This window comes from Bufo bufo, chromosome 7, assembly GCF_905171765.1.
Source record: "Bufo bufo chromosome 7, aBufBuf1.1, whole genome shotgun sequence".
Taxonomy (NCBI): Eukaryota; Metazoa; Chordata; class Amphibia; order Anura; family Bufonidae; genus Bufo; species Bufo bufo.
Genome location: NC_053395.1, coordinates 185345052 through 185367731, shown reverse-complemented (window position 1 = coordinate 185367731; position 22680 = coordinate 185345052). Strand labels below are relative to the sequence as shown.

At 46.5% G+C, this 22680-nt stretch overlaps 1 protein-coding gene across 3 annotated transcripts in view; it reads left to right on the top strand.

Annotated features, from left to right (window-relative positions):
* Positions 1 to 22680, top strand: part of MAP3K20 (mitogen-activated protein kinase kinase kinase 20) — a 232839-nt gene that overhangs the window by 17377 nt on the left and 192782 nt on the right. For 2 of the 3 annotated variants that reach the window (XM_040441937.1, XM_040441939.1), the window contains exon 2: positions 22448 to 22640. In XM_040441937.1, the coding sequence (XP_040297871.1) occupies positions 22482 to 22640 (159 nt within the window). In that variant the 5' untranslated portion in view covers positions 22448 to 22481. Of the gene's footprint in view, positions 1 to 13974; positions 14194 to 22447; positions 22641 to 22680 lie in introns of those variants that run through there. The other variant, XM_040441938.1, reaches the window with a different exon arrangement.

Sequence of the window (22680 nt, the reverse complement as noted above, 5' to 3'; positions counted from 1 at the left end):
CCTCTGACAAACAGATCCAAAAACACTGAAGCAACAAACTTTGTGAATGTGAAAATCAAAACTTTTCGCCACGACTGTACAGAAAACTGTTGTGGGGGGAATGATAAATTCCGCCCCTGTGTGCATATACCCTATGGGTGCCATATTATGGCTGCACACAACTTGAAGGTTGCACGGAGCCTGAATACGGCAGTGTGCATAAACCCTAAAACAAGTACTATAACTAGTGTTCAGTGGGTTCATATATGGAGCTGTTTTTGGCTAAATAAGGCGGCTTGGCCAGTCTCCATATAGTAAGAGTTATGTATTTGGTGACAGTAGAGTTTAACTATAAAAAGTGACATTTACAAGTTACAGCGCGCAGGATTTTCCTATCGAACATCCGAGAAACTTGAGCGGCCATCTTGTGTGCGCTTTAGCTGCCAACTTGCTGCGGGGTTACATTAACTGTTATCGCAGCAGTGTGTGTACGTTAAGGAAGAGCATGGATGTGCGCAGCATCGGGAGGCTGAGGGCCGCTGGCATGTTCTTGTAAATATAACTAAAAAAGGCAGCCTGGGACAAAAGAGATCTAAGAACCCCCTCCTCCTCCTCCCGCAATTCACACTTTGTCTTGTTTATTCTGGAGGGTGGATTCCCAGCGTTATATGCAATAAAAACAGTTGTACAGGAGCGTGAGGCACAGAGCCATTGCTCTGCCCGCTGAGGAGCGCACATACGTGTAGAGGAGGGGATCTCTGTACTCAGTAGTAATGTAGAGGCTATTACTGTAATGTCAGCAATCAATAACTATTTGGGAGGGAAAAGCAAAAGCCATCTATAAGAATTCCCTTGTAAGGCTGGGATCTTTTTTTAGGAGTGTTTCCCTTTTTTGCTGCTTTTTTTAGCAGTGTTCTATGTGACATTTTTTCCACTTTGCTATTTCATGCAGCCAGATGTTACTTTAAAGTCTATAGTGAATTAAGAAAAAGGTTTTTTATTTTTTTTGTTGCATGAAGTTTTTGTTGCATCTTTTGCATCTGCTATTATTATTATTATTATTATTATTATTATTATTAAAGCGCCATTCATTCCATAGCGCTGTACATATGAAAAGGGGTGCACATACATAATACAGACAATTGCACTAAGAATGAATAAGACTAGGTACAAACTGGTACAGAAGGAGAGAGGGCCCTGCCCGTGAGGGCTTACAATCTACATGGTATGGGAGACACAGTAGGTTAGGGTGAAGTTGGTCATGGCGGTATAGAGGCAGCAGGGTCACTGGTTGTAGGCTTGTCTGAAGAGGTGTTTTTTTTAGGTTTCTTTTGAAGGATTCCACTGTAGGTGAGAGTCTGATATGTTAGGGTGGCGAGTTCTGGAGAATGGGGGATGCACGGGAGAAATCTTGGAGGCGATTGTGGGAAAAGGTGATAAAATGAGAGGAGAGATGGAGGTCTTGTGAGGATCGGAGATTGCGTGTGAGGATGTATCGGGAAAGTAGGGAGGGGACAGTTCGTGGACGACCTTGTATGTATTTGTCAGTATTTTGAACTGAATTCACTGGGCAATGGGGAGCCAGTGAAGGGATAGGCAGAGGAGTAACAGGGTGAGAGGTGGATTAGTGGGGCAGCAGAGTTGAGGATAGATTGGAGGGGTGCGAGAGTCCTAGATGGAAGGCCACAGAGGAGAATGTTGCAGTAGTCTAAGCGGGAGATGATGAGGGCATGTACAAGCATTTTCGCTGATTCAAAGTTAAGGAAAGCGCAGATGCGGGAGATGTTTTTGAGTTGGTGCTGTTTTTGCCAAAATGCAGCACCCTCTAGGCATTTTGTTTTAGGCATTTTTCCATAAGAATTTCTATGGGAATTGAAAAAAACGCCATAAAAAACAGCTGTTTTAATGGTGCAGTTAAAGGGGTTATCCAACCCCTATAATGACACCCCCTCCCCCCCAATGCCCAGGCCCCTCATATAGGTTATACTTATCCCGCTCCCCGGCACCTGCATCGCTCCTGATGCCCGCACGGCCGCCACTGCATCTCTGACAATGGGGGGAGCAGCCAATAGCAGGCCGTGATGGGGACGAGCCTCCCTAGCATCACTAGGGATGCAATAATACACATAAAAATGCTAACAAAAGTTGTTTGTGAAGAAAGCCTAAGGCCCCTTTCACACGGGCGAGTTTTCCGCACGGGTGCAATGCGTGAGTTGAACGCATTACACCCGCACTGAATCAGGACCCATTCATTTCTGTGGGGCTGTTCACATGAGCGGTGATTTTCACTCATCGCTTGTGCGTTGCGTGAAAATCGCAGCAAGCTCTATTTTGTGCGTTTTTCACGCAACGCAGGCCCCATAGAAGTGAATGGGGCTGCGGGAAAATCGCAAGCAAGTGTGCATGCGGTGCGATTTCCACGCACGGTTGCTAGGAGACGATCGGGATGGAGACCCGATCATTATTATTTTCCCTTATAACATGGTTATAAGGGAAAATTATAGCATTCTGAATACAGAATGCATAGTACAATAGCGCTGGAGGGGTTAAATTAAAAAAATATATAATTTAACTCACCTTAATCCACTTGATCGCGCAGCCCGGCTTCTCTTCTGTCTTCTTCTTTGCTGTGTGCAGGAAAAGGGCCTGTGGTGACGTCACTCCGGTCCTCACATGATCCATCACCATGGTAAAAGATCATGTGACGGACCATATGATGACCAGGGTGACGTCACCACAGGTACTTTTCCTGCACACAGCAAAGAAGAAGACAGAAGAGAAGCCGGGCTGCGCGATAAGTGGATTAAGGTGAGTTAAATTATTTTTTTATTATTTTTTAACCCCTCCAGCGCTATTGTACTATGCATTCTGTATTCAGAATGCTATTATTTTCCCTTATAACCATGTTATAAGGGAAAATAATCCAATCTACAGAACACCGATCCCAAGCCTGAACTTCTGTGAAGAAGTTCGGGTTTGGGTACCAAACATGGCGATTTTTCTCACGCGCGTGCAAAACGCATTACAATGTTTTGCACTCGCGCGGAAAAATCGCGTATGTTCCCGCAACGCACCCGCACCTTTTCCCGCAACGCCCGTGTGAAAGAGGCCTAAATCTTAGATTACGCTGGGTCGCCCTACCTAATAATGTCTTTTACTCTGTCTAAGGAAACTCCAGCCCAGTGGCGTAACTAGAACTAATTGGGCCCCACAGCAATTTTTTGAACAGGATCCCCCCTCGGTCCCTTTAATGCAGACCTCAGACAGGACCAAAAGTAATATTCACCTCTCTTCTCCTCCTGCGGGCGCCTCTGCTCTTCGTGCAGCACTGTGACTTGCAATATAACAAAATAATAGCAAAGACAGGTGCACTCTGCGGTCTTACTAAACCCTCAAACTGATGTTAAAATTGAGAGATTAGCCAACATATCCTACAGTGTAGGACATGTCTGAGCCTGAGCACCGCGCCAAGGTTTCTCAAGTAGCTCGGGGGCCTAACACTCACCTACCTGCGCTGTATGGGCACTACCAGGAGCCAGTGGGCAAATTACAGGAGCATGAGGCCGACTCACAAACAACTCACCGGTTACCTCCAGCATGTAGCCATGCTAGCAATGGGAGGAGGGAGGAGTCTGCGAGTCCCACTCAAGACTGGCTGATAAGGCCCAGGCCTCACAGGTGCACCTAAATGTAGCCTGTAGATGGAAAGCAGACACATTTAAATTGGAGTTTATACACCTCCAGGCATCTCTATAAATACAAACTGAAAAGAATGGCGTGGCATTAACCAAGCAGGAAATGCTCAAACCCACATGCAGTTGTGCATATATATAGGGGAGCAAATCCTGCACTTGTGGCCCGTTGCTAATGACGATCCCCAGCAAAAATGCATACAGTGGAGGATGCCCGCAGCGAACCACAAGTACCACAATAGACATCCTACACAAGATAGCAATTATGTGGATGTGGTAATCAATATAGCAATATAACAAAATAATAGCAAAGACAGGTGCACTCTGCGGTTTTACTAAACCCTCAAACTGATGTTAAAATTGAGAGATTAGGCCTCTTTCACACTTGCGTTGTCCAGATCCGGCGTGTACTCCACTTGCCGGAATTACACTCCGGATCCGGAAAAACGCAAGTGTACTGAAAGCATTTGAAGACGGAACCGTCTTCAAAATGCGTTCAGTGTTACTATGGCACCCAGGACGCTATTAAAGTCCTGGTTGCCATAGTAGGAGCGGGGAGCGGGGGAGCGGTATACTTACAGTCCGTGCGGCTCCCGGGGCGCTCAAGAATGACGTCAGAGCGCCCCATGCGCATGGATGACGTGATCCATGTGATCACATGATCCATGCGCTTGGGACGCCCTGACGTCACTCTGGAGCGCCTGGGGAGCCGCACGGACGGTAAGTATACTGCTCCCCGCTCCCCACTACACTTTACCATGGCTGCCAGGACTTTAGCGTCCCGGCAGCCATGGTAACCATTCAGAAAAAGCTAAATGTCGGCTCCGGCAATGCGCCGAAACGACGTTTAGCTTAAGGCCGGATCCGGATCAATGCCTTTCAATGGGCATTAATTCCGGATCCGGCCTTGCGGCAAGTGTTCCGGATTTTTGGCCGGAGCAAAAAGCGCAGCATGCTGCGGTATTTTCTCCGGCCAAAAAACGTTCCGTTCCGGAACTGAAGACATCCTGATGCATCCTGAACGGATTTCTCTCCATTCAGAATGCATTAGGATAATCCTGATCAGGATTCTTCCGGCATAGAGCCCCGACGACGGAACTCTATGCCGGAAGACAAGAACGCAAGTGTGAAAGAGCCCTTAGCCAACATATCCTATGGTGTAGGACATGTCTGAGCCCGAGCACCGCGCCAAGGTTTCTCAAGTAGCTCGGGGACCTAACACTCACCTACCTGCGCCGTATGGGCACTACCAGGAGCCAGTGGGCAAATTACATGCTGGAGGTAACTGGTGAGTTGTTTGTGAGTCGGACCTCATGCTCCTGTAATTTGCCCACTGGCTCCTGGTATTGCCCATACGGCGCAGGTAGGTGAGTGTTAGGTCCCCGAGCTACTTGAGAAACCTTGGCGCGGTGCTCAGGCTCAGACATGTCCTACACCGTAGGATATGTTGGCTAATCTCTCAATTTTAACATCAGTTTGAGGGTTTAGTAAAACCGCAGAGTGCACCTGTCTTTGCTATTATTTTGTTATATTGCTATTTTGATTACCACATCCACATAATTGCTATCTTGTGTAGGATGTCTATTGTGGTACTTGTGGTTCGCTGCGAGCATCCTCCACTGTAAAGTGCAGGATTTGCTCCCCTATATATATGCACAACTGCATGTGGGTTTGAGCATTTCCTGCTTTTCAGTTTATAGCACTGTGACTTGGCACGCACTACGCTACGACCTGATGTTGCACAGCGTCACGTCATAGTGCACTCCTACACACGCTACGTCCCGTCCTGAAGCGGTGCGCTGCCAGGACTTAGTGCAGCACAGGCGCCTGGAGAAGAAGACAAGGGAGCATCATACTCACCGCTCCTTGGACCCTGAAAATAAATCCATTTGTCTTCCTGCTGGGCCCCTTCCTGAGTTTGGGCACCTTAGCAGCCGCTTCCCCTGATTCCATGGTAGCTGCACCCCTGCTGATAACCCTTGACAATGAGCAATGTACAAATCATTATGACCACAAAAGTGGACATACTGCCCAAAGCTTTGGCTCCCTAGGGAACATAATGCATCAAGGCCGTTTACCACTTACTGGACATCGTCGGAGTGATACACAAGACTCCGCTTCAGGAGACAACTGAATGTAGGTGCCTCAATTGGCAAATCGCTGCCCAATATATACATATAGGGTGCCAAATTTAATGGGAAGGCACAGAGACATAAAAGGAACACCAGAGCATTCATGGCAGCAGCGAGAATTATGCGAAGTGCCTGGTTTAATTATTTTCAACCTTATGACAGCTCTACCCTGCAGCATGATATAACTTGAATATTATGTTGGGGTTTTTTCCGTAGCAACTCAATTCAGTTCAAAAAGGTTTTCCAACATTGTTATACTAATGACCTGTCCTCTGGATAGATCATCAGTATCTGATCAGTGAGGGACACCTTGGACCCCCGTCGATCAGCTGTTTGTGAAGACACCTGCGTTTCTGTGAGCGCCGCAGCCTTCTCACAGCTTACCAAGCACAGCACCGTACATTGTATAGTGGCTGTGCTTGGGTTCGCGCTCAGACCCATTCACTTCAATGAGCTGTGCCTAGGCCACGTGACCGATGAACGTGTCGTCATTGGCCTAGGAAAAGCTGTGAGAAGGCCGCGGGGCTTCTCAAACAGCTGATCAGTGGGGGCCCTGGGTGTCGGACCACCACCAATCAGGTACTGATGGCCTATAATGAAGATGGGTCATCAGTAGTAAAATGTCGGAAAACCCCTTTAGGCCTCATGCACACGACCGTTGCTTTTGGTCCGCTCCGCATCCGAGCCGCAGTTTTTGCAGCTCGGATGCGGACCCATTCACTTCAGTGGGGCCGCAAAAGATGCGGACAGCACTCCGTGTGCTGTCCGCATCCGTTGCTCCGTTCCGTGGCCCCGCAAAAAAAATATAACCTTTCCTATTCTTGTCCGTTTTGCGGACAAGAACAGGCAGTTATATTAATGGCTGTGCGTGACGTTCCGCAAATTGTGGAACGCACACGGACGCCATCCGTGTTTTGCGGATCTGCAATTTGCGGATTGCAAAACACACAACGGTTGTGTGCATGTCAAGTAAGGTCACTAGGAATAATTCTGGAGGCAAGCTAACAAGGCCACCATATTCAGTAAAGATAATCAGCGCTCTATAGAACTATGTGGTAAGTTTCAGGAATAGAAATATATCTGGACGGGCCAAGAACTACATTCTCACTAGTTATTTCTACAACTGTTTTTATAAAACCTTTGTCTCGAGAAGACACGTGATGTTATTTAAGGTCATAACATCAATATCACTCTGTTACTTTCCTATCTGCTTTTTCGGTTGATTTTTCCTGGGAATTGATTCATAAGTAGAATCTGCCTAAGGCTACTTTCACACTAGCGTTCGGAGCGGATCCGTCTGATGTTTCATCAGACGGATCCGCTCCGATAATGCAGACGTTCGCATCCGTTCAGAACGGATCCGTCTGCATTATTACTTAGAAAATTTTCTAAGTCTGAAAGTAGCCTGAGCGGATCCGTTCAGACTTTACATTGAAAGTCAATGGGGAACGGATCCGCTTGAAGATTGAGCCATATGGTGTCATCTTCAAGCGGATCCGTCCCCATTGACTTCCATTATAAGTCTGGACGGATCCGCTCGCCTCCGCACGGCCAGGCGGACACCCGAACGCTGCAAGCAGCGTTCAGGTGTCCGCTCACTGAGCGGAGCGGAGGCTGAGCGCTGGCAGGCGGATGCATTCTCAGTGGATCCGCCTCCACTGAGAATGCATTAGGGCCGGACGGCTGCGTTCAGGGCCGCTCGTGAGCCCCTTCAAACGGAGCTCACAAGCGGACACCTGAACGCAGGTGTGAAAGTAGCCTTAGGTGCGTGACGAGGCTATCTGCTAATTACACATCACTGGCCAGAACACATATCATTAAAAACACATCTCCTTCCAGGACAAATAGAAACAGTGTTATTGGGATCTCTGCCGCAGAATAGGTTGGTGCCTTATAGATCAGGCTTCTTATTAACTTCTGTAAGAACTAGTACGGTGCATGCCTACAAAATGAACATTTCATTATTTCCCAACCATTCGTTAAAGAGGAGCTGTCACCTCTCCTGACATATCTATTCTAGTAACTACTTGCATTTCCCATGTAAAAACAATTCTGGAGCATCTTTTAATATAACTGTATGTTATGCCATTCCTTTATTATTGCTAGCAATTTGCAACGAAGGTCCAGACGGGTGCTACCAGTTGGGGGTGTGTCATTGCATCGTCTGACTTTGGCAGCACTGATTGCATAGTTACCAACTGGTAACACCCAGCTGGACCTTTATTGCAAACGGCTAGCTATTCATTCATTACTTCTAGAAGGAATAATAAGGGAATCGTACATCATAGAGTCATAAAAATAGATGCTCCAGATTTGTTATTTCATGGCGAATGCAAGTAGTTACTAAATCGGACATGTCAGGAGAGGTGACAGGTCCTCCATAACTTGAAGAAAAGCCACCTCTTGTATTCGATACAGTGTATGTGTCCAGTTTGGACAACAGTATCTCAGACTGCTTTGCTCAATCTGTCCTTGGGAATCTATAGTGTATATATGCGTATTTAAGCTGTAGTGTACGATTATAAGCTACACATGCCCAATAAAGACCTTTAGCAAGGGGTGGTCTGGAGACACTGTTTATTTTATGGTAGTTGTGGTGAATGGTCCACTATTGGGATCAGTGGTGGTCCCAGTGGTTAGAATAATACATTAAACTGCAGTGCTCTTATGGCACCCTCGGGATTTAACAATACTCACTATAACGGTCATTTGGCCAATCTATCCCTTTAGGAGTCCTCACTAACGTTAAAAAAAACAACTATATCTTTATTATATTCATTTAAAACTCTAACCGGAAAAAAGACCCAAAGTGTAATTATTAAAACTATCAGGGTGAATGCGAGTATTGAATTATGCTGATAACAGCTGTGATAAGGTCAGCATTTGACGTTCTTTTTAATTGCAACAGTGCTTTATTTAAACAACACCCTGCATGGTGCTTGTTACGATTGCAAAGGCTGTTTTCCCTTGGTGTTTCTTTACTGCAATACCATTACCATGTAGGTATACCTTCTCAACAGTTAATTATGACAAATCAGGAGACTTAAGGCTACTTTCACAGCGTTTTTCTTTTCTGGCATAGAATTCCGTCTCAGGGGCTCTATACCAGAAAAGAACTGATCAGGTATATCCCCATGCATTCTGAATGGAGAGTAATCCGTTCAGGATGTCTTCAGTTCAGTCATTTTGACTGATCAGGCAAAAGAGAAAACCGTAGCATGCTACGGTTTTATCTCCGGCGAAAAAAACTGAAGACTTGCCTGAATGCCGGATCCGTCATTTTTTCCCATAGGAATGTATTAGTGCCGGATCCGGCATTCAGAATACCGGAATGCCGGATCCGTCCTTCCGGTCTGCACATGCGCAGACTGAAAAAAAGGTGAAAAAAATAAATGCCGGATCCGTTTTGCCGGATAACACCGGAAAGACGGATCCGGCATTTCAATGCATTTTTTCGACTGATCAGGCATTTTTAAGACTGATAAGGATCCTGATCAGTCTTACTAATGCCATCAGTTGGCATACGTTTTGCCTGATCCGGCAGGCAGTTCCGGCGACGGAACTGCTTGCCGGATCTCTCTGCCGCAAGTGTGAAAGTACCCTAACTCATGCTCCTAGGTGGCTACAATCTGTCCTTATGATTCAGGACTGTCTTTATCACCACACTTTAGTTTGAGGAGGAGTGGGGATGAATCCCCTATATATATTCCCTCATCTACTATTTCCTCTTGCCATACACTGTTAATATAGCCTACATGGTATTGAGCAGCATTGCGATTTGTATTAGATGCTTGCTGACCCTATACACTCTCCCTGTATAGTGTTTCCAGTCCCTTATTGCACCCTGGCTAAAAACTAACAGACACTACCCCTCCCGACATGTTTCACCGCTAGATGCGGCTTCGTCAGGGGTGTCGGGGTATCAGCCAAAGCAAGTCACTGTTGCAAACGTTAGTGAGGACCCCTAAAGGGATAGATTGGTCAAATGACCGTTATAGTGAGTATAGAATAATACATATTTTATGACAATTCCCATTGACATAAAACAAAAACTATTCAGGTGGTTTCACAAATGGCTGTTTTTGGAAAGACTCCGTTTATGTGTCTGTGAAGGTTCCGTTTATGTGACAATTTTCCATCATTTTAGCCAAGGCAGGAATTGTATTCAAAAAGGTAGGGGAAATATAAAGGGGGGGGGGGGGGGGGGGGCTTCTACTTTTCCGCCCTGCAAGATCCATGCTTGACTTTGGCTCAAACTGCATCAAAGACTTTAGTAGTGGTTTTCCAAAAAGTGTCCAAAAAATGTGTAAAAGGTATTCCCATCCAAGTTATTCCTAGCACATCCACAGGTCAGCTGTCTCCTATTCCACCAGGTGATGTTTCAGTAGACCGAATGGGCAGGTGACCTTCTTGCTCAGCTCTTTTTCCATTACTTCCATAAACTTAGATGGCACATGTTAAGTACATGCATCAATAAATGACCGACATGGGAATACCCCTTATAGCAATCCAGAAATATACAGTATCTCACAAAAGTGAGTACACCCCTCACATTTTTGTAAATATTTTATTATTTATTTTCATGGGACAACACTGAAGATATGACACTTTGATACAATGTCTAACCCCCCGGCAACAAAAGTGAGTACACCCCTAAGTGACAATGGCCAAATTGTGCTCAATTAGCCATTTTCGCTTCCCGGTGATATGTGACTACAAGGTCTCAGGTGTGAATGGGGAGCAGGTGTGTTAAATTTGGTGTTATCGCTCTCACACTCTCTCATACTGGTCACTGGAAGTTCAACATGGCACCTCATGGCAAAGAGCTCTCTGAGGATCTAAAAAAAAGTATTGTTGCTCTATGTAAAGATGTCCGAGGCTATAAGAAGATTGCCAACACCCTGAAACCGAGCTGCAGCACGGTGGCCAAGACCATACAGCGGTTTAACAAGACAGGTTCCACTCAGAACAGATCTCGCCATGTTCGACCAAAGAAGTTCAATGCACATGCTCAGCGTCATATCCAGAGGTTGCCTTTTCAAAATTTACATATGAGTGCTGCCAGCATTGCTGCAGAGGTTAAAGGGGTGGAGGGTCAGCCTGTCAGTGCTTAGACCATACGCCGCACACTGCATCAAATTGGTCTGCATGGTTGTTGTCCCAGAAGGAAGCCTCTTCTAAAGATGATGCACAAGAAAGCCTGCAAACAGTTTTCTGAAGACAAGATTAGTGGAACCATGTCCTGTGATCTGATGAACTTCAGATTAGGCCTGCATGATATATCGCCAAAGCAATCATATCGCGATAATCGGCGATTGCGACTTGGCCAACCCAAAAATGCTGCGATTATTTTTCACTTTATAATACACCCCCCCCCCCCCAAAAAAGTGGGGGGGAAATGGCAGTGCGTCTCATAAAGCGATGGTTGACTTTTTACGTGGCTGATACTGATGTATCACCGGCCGCTATGCTGCACAGCTCGGCCTGCGATACATCAGTTACAGTGCGGGGAGGGGGGAGAAACTGGAGGCAAGTCGCAGTGGGCTCCGCACACATAACTGTCTTTGTATGCAAAGTCTTTCTTTACTGCTGAAACAATCGCTCTCCTATTGATAGAATCACCAGCCTCTGTACTCACTATGAATGCACTGCAGCAAGCGGGCCGGCCAGTGCATGACTTCAGTCAGTCGTGCTCCTGCTTCATTAATGAAGTGGGAGGAGCGTGACTGACTGAGTGACGTCAGTCATGCACTGGCCGGCCCGCTCGCTGCAGTGCATTTATAGTGAGTACAGAGGCTGGTGATTCTATCAATAGGAGTTTATCAATAGGAGAGCGATTGTTTCAGCAGTAAAGAAAGACTTTGCATACAAAGACAGTTATGTGTGTGGTTTAGGACACATGAGGGGACATTAATAAAGTAATGCTGTGACACATAGGGCCATGAGGGGGACCAGCATAATATGCTATATGTGTGTCATTCACACATATAGCATCTTATGCTAGCCTCCCTCATGGCCCTATGTGTCATAGCACACATCCCCCCCCCCCATAACAGTGCGTCATCCAAAGGTCCCCCATAACAGTGCCATCCAGAGATCCCCCATAACAGTGCCAACCACAGATCCCCATAACAGTGCCATCCACAGATCCCCATAACAGTGCCAACCACAGATCCCCATAACGGTGCCATCCACAGATCCCCATAACGGTGCCATCCACAGATCCCCATAACAGTGCCATCCACAGATCCCCATAACGGTGCCATCCACAGATCCCCATAACGGTGCCATCCACAGATCCCCATAACGGTGCCATCCACAGATCCCCATAACGGTGCCATCCACAGATCCCCATAACAGTGTCATCCACAGATCCCCATAACTGTGTCATCCACAGATCCCCATAACGGTGTCATCCACAGATCCCCATAACGGTGTCATCCAAAGATCCTCCATAACAGTGAGTCATCCATAGGTCCCCCATAACAGTGTCATCCACAGATCCTTCATAACAGTGCCATCCAAAGAATCTCTCATAACAGTGCCATCTAAAGAATCCCCCATAACAGTGCCATCCACAGATCCCCCATAACAGTGCCATCCACAGATCCCCATAACAGTGCGTCATCCACAGGTCACCCATAACAGTGCTATCCAAAAAATCCCTCATAACAGTGCCATCCACAGATTCCCCCATAACAATGTCATACCCAGACCACCATTGGTTCAAAATCCACCAAAAGCACACCTTCTGGTTCAAAATCGATTTTTTTTCTTATTTTCCTCCTCAAAAACCTAGGTGCATCTTATAATCAGGTGCGTCTTATAAAGCAAAAATTACAGTACCTGACGGGTCACGGCAGGGGCTCCTGTGGCGGCGTCAGCGGCTCATACAGGAAAATCCAAGCAAATAGACCTCTAGCACAATTCCCTTAAAATATCGCATTGCATATCGTTATCGCAATTTTTAGGGCCCTAATCGCAATCGCACAAAATTCTCATATCGTGCAGCCCTATTTCAGATGGTGTCAAGCGTGTGAGGCAGCAACCAGGTGAGGAGTGCAAAGACAAGTGTGCCTTGCCTACAGTCAAGCATGGTGGTGGGAGTGTCGTGGTTTGGAGCTGTATGAGTGCTACCGGCTGTGGGGAGCTACAGTTCATTGAGGGAACCATGGATGCCAACATATCCTGTAACATACTGAAGCAGAGCACGATCCCCTCCCTTCAGAAACTGGGCTGCAGGGCAGTATTCTAACATGATAACGACCCCAAACACACCTCCAAGACAACCACTGCCCCTGCTAAAGAAGTTGAAGGTAAAGGTTCTGGACTGGCCAAGCATGTCTCCAGACCTAAACCCTATTGAGCATCTGTGGGGCATCCTGAAATAGAAGGTGGTGGAGCACAAGGTCTCTAACATCCACCAGCTCCGTGATGTCATCATGGAGGAGAGGAAGAGGATTCCAGTGGCAACCTGTGAAGCTCTAGTGAACTCCATGCCCAAGAGAGTTAAGGCAGTGCTGGAAAATAATGGTGGGCACACAAAATATTGACACTTTGGGCACAATTTTGCCATTTTCACTTAGGGGTGTACTCACTTTTGTTGCCAGCGGTTTAGACATTAATGACTATGTGTTCAGTTATTTTGAGGGCACACCAAATTTACACTGTTATACAAGCTGTACACTGACTACTGTACATTGGATCAAAGTGTCATATCTTCAGTGTTGTCCCATGAAAAGATATAATAAAATATTTAGAAAAATGTGAGGGGTGTACTCACTTTTGTGAGATACTGTATATAGCATATGTAACTTTTTAATTCTTAGTCTCTTATTGCCTGGGGTCTGACAAGTCAGTAAATGATAAATAGCGTGGACAGACTTTATTTTGTACCGCTATAAAAAGAAAGAGAACCTGTCAGTCATCCTGTATAAACGTAAGGTCCATTCTTGGAAGCATACCTCATGGTCAGGAGAAAGCTTCTGCACTGAGCTTCATTACGTCAGCAAAGAAAAAGTCACATTGTAATTCTTGCAGAAGCTGAGCATGCAAGTGTCTCCAGTGCAAGACTACTGCACCTCCCCAACCCTGCCAGGACATTACCTGTTTGTCCCAGCTAATGGTGTAAATGAGCTAAAATGTTCATGGGTTTGGCTATATTGTGAAATGAGCGCAGCACTGAGCTATGGCGTGCCTGACATTCCAGAAAGGCTATGTGATCTGACAGTGGAAAGTGTTCTCCCCAAACACTTCACTCCTGGCACACCGGCTCCTTGTACAATTGTGCCCTCTGTGAGCGGAGACATTACATTAATTTATCTGTGATGCGTCCCCTGGGATAGGACTCTTAGGATATTTCCCTGCCGTCTCCAGAGCAAGATTTAACTGTAAGTTTATTGCTTTGTGCTTATTAGAGTTTGTATTATTCTTAGCCAAGTTGTGTGCTAGGAAAGCAGAGCTTTTAACGTTTACCACCGCTGTTTCGTAGTAACATAGTTGACAAGAACGTGGTGGTAAATACCTAGGGGGGTATCTTTGTGTTGCACATCAGCCTGAAATATTAGTGCAACATGATGTGCACCTGCGAAGTAGCTACTGATCCCTGCCATGATGATATGTATGTTATTTATTTTTTTAACTTTATAGCAAATGTAGCTCAGGTTTTTTTTGCACCTTTTGCTAAGGAAAATATATCTTGCTTTATAGCCATGAAGGGCATTATTTAAAGGGCTTCTGTCACCCCACTAAAGTCATTATTTTTTTTTGGGCTACTTAAATTCCTTATACTGCGATATATCAATCTATAATGCTCTTACTCATTTTCGTTCAGTAGTTTAATAAAAAAACGGACTTTTATAATATGTAAATTACCTCTCTACCAGCAAGTAGGGTGGCTACTTGCTGGTAGCAGCCGCATCCTCCTCTCATAATGACGCCCCCTCCTCATGTTGATTGACAGGGCCAGCGAACGCGCTCGTCCTCTGACTGGTCCTGTCTGCAATTCAAATCCCGCGCCTGTCTTCATTCGGCGCAGGCGCTCTGAGAGAAGGAGGCTCGCCTCCTCAGCACTCCCTCAGTGCGCCTGCGCCGATGACGTCACCGAAAGAAAAGACGTCATCGGCGCAGGCGCACTGAGGAGGCGAGCGTCCTTCTCTCAGAGCGCCTGTGCCGAATGAAGACAGGCGCGGGATTTGAATTGCAGACAGGGCCAGTCAGAGGGGGGGTTCGACACCCTGGACCCACGCAGCTTTTGAGACGGCATCAGCGCTCCTGTGAGTGCCGTGGCCTTCTCTCTGTGCTTCCTAGGCCAAGTGGCGACACGTTCAACGGTCACATGGCCTAGGCGCAGCTCAGCCCCATAGAAGTGCTGAGAACAGCCACTATACAATGTACGACGCTGTGCTTGGTGAGCTGGGAAAGGCCGGGGCGTTCACAGGAGCGCCGGTGCCTTTTCAAACAGCTGATCGGTGGGTTTACCGAGTGTCGAACCTCCACGATCAGATACTGATGACCAGAGGTCGCGCTACATTTTTTCTGGAAGAGTAAAAATACTCCTCTTACTATTTTTGAGGAGTATTTTTAGCCGATAAGGAGTACGAAAGTTACAGTAATTCAAATAGTTAATACGAAGGACTACATAACATTAAGGGGTTGCTATTTATGCAGGGAAACCATTACTAGTATTCTAGAACTGTCTTCCATGCATAAATAGCAAATTTTGACAATTTTAAATTTAGCTGACATCATATACTAAACATAAGACCACTGCCACTTTATAGATGCGAACTGTAGACTCTTTATTACAGTCATTCCTCCAACGCCTAAAGCTGGGAACACTGGAGTTTAGGGGCAACTTGGTACAAAGCACAGCGCACATGAGAGCTTCCCCCTCTGCAGTGGTCTCAGATTGGATGCTAATGCTATGTAGTCTTAGGGTGGCACAGAGAGCTCTGCAGGGTCAGGTTGGCACAGTATGAGGCTATGTAGGCTTAGGATTGGCACAGAGAGCTCTGCAGGGTCATCTTGGCACAGTATGAGGCTATGTAGGCTTAGGATGGCACAGAGGGCTCTGCAGGGTCAGGTTGGCACAGTATGAGGCTATGTAGGCTTAGGATGGCACAGAGAGCTCTGCAGGGCAGGTTGGCACAGTATGAGGCTATGTAGGCTTAGGGTGGCACAGAGGGCTCTGCATGGTCAGGTTGGCTCAGTATGAGGCTATGTAGTCTTAGGGTGGCACAGAGAGCTCTGCAGGGTCAGGTTGGCACAGTATGAGGCTATGTAGGCTTAGGATGGCACAGAGGGCTCTGCAGGGTCAGGTTGGCACAGTATGAGGCTATGTAGACTTAGGGTGGCCCAGACGGCTCTGCCGGGTCAAGTTGGCACAGTATGAGGCTATGTAGGCTTAGGATGGCACAGAGGGCTCTGCAGGATCAGGTTGGCACAGTATGAGGCTATGTAGGCTTAGGATGGCACAGAGGGCTCTGCAGGGTCAGGTTGGCACAGTATGAGGCTATGTAGGCTTAGGATGGCACAGAGAGCTCTGCAGGGCAGGTTGGCACAGTATGAGGCTATGTAGGCTTAGGGTGGCACAGAGGGCTCTGCATGGTCAGGTTGGCTCAGTATGAGGCTATGTAGTCTTAGGGTGGCACAGAGAGCTCTGCAGGGTCAGGTTGGCACAGTATGAGGCTATGTAGGCTTAGGATGGCACAGAGGGCTCTGCAGGGTCAGGTTGGCACAGTATGAGGCTATGTAGACTTAGGGTGGCCCAGACGGCTCTGCCGGGTCAAGTTGGCACAGTATGAGGCTATGTAGGCTTAGGATGGCACAGAGGGCTCTGCAGGATCAGGTTGGCACAGTATGAGGCTATGTAGGCTTAGGGTAGCACAGGGCTCTGCAGGGTCAGGGTGGTAGGCTTAGGGTAGCACAGTGTGATAATGTACTGTATGTAGTGCACATAGTGGGATGTAGTGTGATTGTGTACTGTTATACTATTATAGTGTACATAGTGTGATAATGTACTGTATATACTGTTATGGTGTTCATTAGGGATCGACCGATATTGATTTTTTAGGGCCGATACCGATACCAATAATTAGTGAACTTTCAGGCCGATAGCCGATAATTTATACCGATATTCTGGGAATTTTCATTTTTGAGGAAAAAAAAAAATTCCTACACAAATCTGCTGAAAATTAATATGTTTATTGTTAATGTGTATTTTTTGGTTTATTGTTAATGTGTATTTTTTTTTTATAAATCTTTTTCATTTATACTTAATATTTTAGTATTTTTTTTTTTACTAACTTTTAGCCCCCTTAGGGACTAGAACTCTTGTCCTATTCCCCCTGATAGATCTCTATCAGGGTGAATAGGAGATCACACTGTCCCTGCTGCTCTGTGCTTTGTGCACACAGCAGCATGGAGCTTATCATGGCAGCCAGGGCTTCAATAGCGTCCTGGCTGCCATGGCAACCGATCGGAGCCCCAGGCTTACACTGCTGGGGCTCCGATAGGAGGGGAGAGGGGATCCTGTGGCCACTGCCACCAATGAGTAATACTGGGTGGGGGGGGGGGGGGGGCGCACTGCGCCACCAATGTTTTTACTATTGGCCGGGATTGGGGTGGGGGGCGCACTGCGCCACCAATGATTAATACTGGGGGGCTTGGGGGGGGCGCACTGCGCCACCAATGAAGAGGAGTCTTTCATTCATTCATATACAGGAGGCAGGAGCTGGCTGCAGAATCACATAGCCGGCTCCCGACCTCTATGAGCGGTGGCTGCGATCCGCGGCACCTGAGGAGTTAACTACCGCGGACCGCAGCTAGTACCGCTCATAGAGGTCGGGAGCCGGCTATGTGATTCTGCAGCCAGCTCCCGCCTCCTGTATATGAATGAATGAAAGACTCCTCTTCATTGGTGGCGCAGCAGCCACAGCCCCTCCCCTCCTCTTGTCTTCTCTCCTGTCATTGGCGGCAGCGGCAGCATCACAGGGGGGAGGAGACACTGCTTCCTTCTCCCCTGTGCTGCGGAGGGAACACAGAGAGCGCTGAGAGCAGCGCGTTCTATGTTCCCAATACGTTATCGGTATATCGGCAAAATAGATGCCGATACCGATAACGTTCAAAATCCTCAATATCGGCCGATAATATCGGCCAAACCGATAATCGGTCGATCCCTAGTGTTCATAGTGATACAGTATACGGTATATAGTGCGATAGTGTCCTGGACTATAGTGCACATTGTGTAATAGTGTACGGTATATAGTGGGACAGTGATGCTTTTCCTTGGCCACTACTGTCTGTGTGTGAACCCGACCCTACCCCTCAAGCAGCCTCCTGTTTCACGGTCCTTGCAGCCTCCTCTCTTCTCCAGGATTTGCATTGGCAATGAGAGTAGGGGTTAGTCAGTCATGCTGTGACATCTGTGTATCAGCCAGGAGTACACAGGCACATCACAGTCTGCTGCACCTATAAGCTGCCCTGAGGGTCTCCCTCCCGTCCCCTCGCTGTCTTGCAGCTGGCGGTCAGACCCAAGTCTGAGGTTGGTGTTGCTTGCTGCTGGTCTCCTGTTGGCGTGTCTAGCGCTGAGACCCTCGCTGACTTCTATAAGCAGGAGTCTGAAGCGCTCAGTCTCTTTTCCTCACTGCTGAGCGCGGTAGTGAAGACGGTCCCCTAGACCTTCTATTGAGGCAGTGTTCAGTACCGCGCTCAGCAGGGAGGAGAGACAGCGCTCTGCAAGGCGCTTCAGACTCATCATTATAGAGAAAAACAAGGTGCTTAGATCTGGGATCCCCACTAAATTTCCCTACACAGTAAGGCCACTTACCCCGCCAGTGACAATCGTGCGCCTTCCTCACTTCAGAGCGGAGTGCCATAAGTTCCGGCAGCCCGCTCAAACTGACCAATAACAAAGCTCCTTACTGTAAGGAGCTTTGTTAATGGTTGTTTCAGGCAGTAGCAGCATTTCTGCGCTGCCCTTGCCGTTCACAGCGCTTACTGCACTGGTGAATGGCGGGGAAAAGTCTAAGGCTACTTTCACACTCGCGTTTGGTCCGGATCCGTCATGGATATGCACAGACAGATCCGTTCAGATAATACAACCGTCTGCATCCGTTCAGAACGGATCCGTTTGTATTATCTTTAACACAGCCGAGACGGATCCGTTTTGAACACCATTGATGGTCAATAGAGGACGGATCCGTTTTCTATTGTGCCAGATTGTGTCATAGAAAACTGCCGAAACTGAGCCAAACGTCTTGGTACACAATGTTAGTCCATGGGGACGGATCCGTTTGGCTCAGTTTCGTCAAGCGGACAGCAAAACGCTGCAGGTAGCGTTTTTGTGTCCGCCTCCAAAGCGGAATGGAGACTGAATCTGATGCATTCTGAGCGGATCCTTTTCCATTCAGAATGCATTAGGGCAAAACTGATCCGTTTTGGACCGCGTGTGATAGCCCTGAACGGATCTCACAAACAGAAAGCCAAAACGCCAGTGTGAAAGTAGCCTGAGAAAGCCAAAACGCCAGTGTGAAAGTTGCCTAAGGCGTATTGGTACTCCAGGGAGTAAAATGTCCTGAACAAGCATCTATGACGCTTGTACAGGCATTATTGCAACCTCTGCTGATGACCTATCTAGAAGATAGGTCATCAGTAAAAAAAAAAATCCTGCAAAACTCTTTTAATTATCAGATTGAATGCATATCTTACTATGAAAATTCAGTTACCCTGATGAACATAGATTAAACAGATGACTGTAAGTGCTCCCCACTCACATACTAGTCCAGTTTATGCCCGTCCTCATCTGTCAGTGCATGGAAGCTGCTGGCCCATAGTGGGATGAACAGCTGTGATCAAGAACTACTAAGCTCGAAATGCAGCGTGACTGTGGACGGTCATATAATACATGTTAAGGGATTACAAATAAAGGATTACAATTTCATGTCAAGTGCTGGACCCTTAAAATCTTTAAACATTAAAAGGGTTTACCAAGGTTATTTTTATTTATTTTCTATTTGCCACTTGTATGTACCAGTTTTTTTATTTTTTTTTGTTTTTTTATCTTATGAAGACAACTCAGTTTATATGGAAGCCCGATCTGGTCTCAGGGGTAGCCACATCTGGGTATACATTTACCCTGCAGTGGCCAATCATGAAAGGATGCATTAGGTCTGCTGCAGCATCTCTCGGTATTGGCTCATAAGAGGGTGTTCTAAGGTTTCCATAGAGAGTTCAGTAACCTTCACATGCAGTTGTTCTCATTAGATTTATAAGACAGCCCCTTAAATGTATGAGACCATTTTGAACTCAGTGTACTGATTTGAGACATATTGTATAACAAGAATAACAGATCCATCAAAAGCAGCTTGTTAGCTGTTTCCATGTAACCACCAGACATTGTTTTATGCACTGTGCAAGGTACTAATTCAGAAGGACAAAGTTGCTAGATTTTATTTTTACCAAGTAAGGTAGAATATAAAGGGGGTTGTCCACTTTGGTCAATCGCTACTAGTTACAAGGGTTTCCTGAAAAAAGGATGATCCGCAAGTGTCCCTGTGCTGGGACCCCTAGAACTCAGCTGTAATCTACAAGCACTCTGCTAAGGCCCCTTTTACACGGGCAAGTATTCGGTGCGGGTGCAATGCGTGAGGTGAACGCATTGCACCCGCACTGAATCCTGACCCATTCATTTCAATTGGGCTGTGTACATGAGCAATGTTTTTCACGTATCACTTGTGCGTTGCGTGAAAATCGCAGCATGTTCTATATTCTGCGTTACGCAATGCAGGCCCCATAGAAATGAATGGGGCTGCGTGAAAATCGCATAGCATCCACAAGCAAGTGCGGATGCGATTTTCACAGATGGTTGCTAAGGAGATGGGGGATGAGCGACCCGGGACCCCATTTACTTTACTATTTTCCATTATAACATGGTTATAATGGAAAATAATAGCATTCTTTAATACAGAATGCAAAGTCAAATGTTAATTGAGGGTTAAAAAATAATAAAACATTACTTAGCCCATCCACTAGATCGCGCAGCCAGGATCGTCTTCTTTGTTCTTCTTGAAGGACCTGCAAAAGGACCTTCGCTGATGTCATTGCGCTCACCACGTGGTGAGCGCAGTGACGTCAGCCCAGGTCCTGCTGAATGAAGATAGAAGGACCCGAACTTTAGTGAAGAGGTTCGGGTCTGGGTACCAAACATTCAGTTTTTTATCACGTGTGTGCAAAACGCATTGCACTTGCGCGGAAAAAACTGAAAAACGCAACGATTTTCCTTTTGGCACATCCGCATCCTATGCGGCCCTTACCCGCGACGCCCGTGTGAAAGAGGCCTAACTCTGAGTGGAAACGAGTGGGAGCATGCATGTCCGCTGCATCATTCAAACAGCATCCATTTTTGTTATTGGCGGGGACCCCAGCAGTTGACTCCCCACCGATCAAACACCGCTATCTTGTGGACAATGTGGAAAAATTGACATCATCGTCCTGTGCACCACATGTGCCTGTTCTTGGTCCCTTGTTGGATCACCTACAGTGCCTCAAGAAAGTATTCATACGCCTTGAACTTTTCCACATTTTTTCACGTTAATAAATAAAAATGTGGAAAGTGTGGTGTGCATTTGTATTCTGCCCCCTGTACTCTGATACCCCTAAATAAAATCCAGTGTGACCAACTGCCTTCAGAGGTCACCTAATTAGTAAATAGATCCCTATTAACTATAACTATAACTTTCAGCAGTTTTTGTCCAGCCGACAGCTAGCATTTATGCCGGATCAGGCTCCCAAATCATCTCTAACAGAGATGTGAACATAGCCTTAGTGTTGTATTAGTAGTTAGTACTATATGAAAAGTGACTATAGCATAGTGGCTACAGGGACTCTAAGGTAGTCTGGAATCACACTCCTTATCACAGGCTCTGGCTGCTGCTTTGCTCCTCTTCCAGGCCGTATACCTTAGCCCGTCCTTTTCAGATTGGCTGCTGTGTGTAAGCAGAAGCCCACCTCTGACCGTACAGGAAAGTAGTATGCAGAGGCTTGATTTTTATGACAGCAAGAATATATTGACTGTAAGCTACAAGCCGCTAAACGATAAGTGAGAAAAATCAACTATCTTTGTTGAGATTTCCATCTATTGTATGGTTGCAAACTATAGGGGGAAGTAGTTATCGTCTACACTTTATGCTCCATTTACCTTTGTTGTATTTACCTTCATATGTACATCTTTTATGTTTATTTAAAGGGTCGATCTACAATCAAATAGTTTTTTAAATCCCCTCCCCTCCGGACCTGTAACATGAATCACAGTTACCTGCTTCCAACCTCCTGGTTCCATCCCACAACTTTGCTCCATACATGTGAACTTCCAGCATGGACAGTGTCACGTGAGCTGCTGGAGCCAATGACCGGCCTCCGCAGCGGCGTACTTGACCCCATCCGGTTATTTGTGGAGACCGAAGTTCAGTGAAGGCAGCCCAGATAGAACCGAACAGCGGGGAGCAGGTGACAGGTCTGGCAGAGGAGGGAGGGGGGTAGAATTTAAAAAAAGATTTGATTGTGACCAATCCATTTAATATTTTATTTGTTGCTATATATGACTGTGTACTGGTTGTGTCACCAACACTTGCACTTGTCTTGCAGGTCGTATTTGAGAGCCACACTTCGTCATTATGAGATGTCGTCCTTAACTGCTTCGTTTGTACAAATTAAATTCAATGACTTGCAATTCTATGAAAGCTGTGGCGGTGGAAGCTTCGGGAGTGTTTACAGAGCAAAATGGCTATCGCAAGACAAAGAGGTGGCGGTGAAGAAACTTCTGAAGATAGAGAAAGAGGTAAGAATCTGGTTTTGGAAGTTAACAGGAATTATTCCAT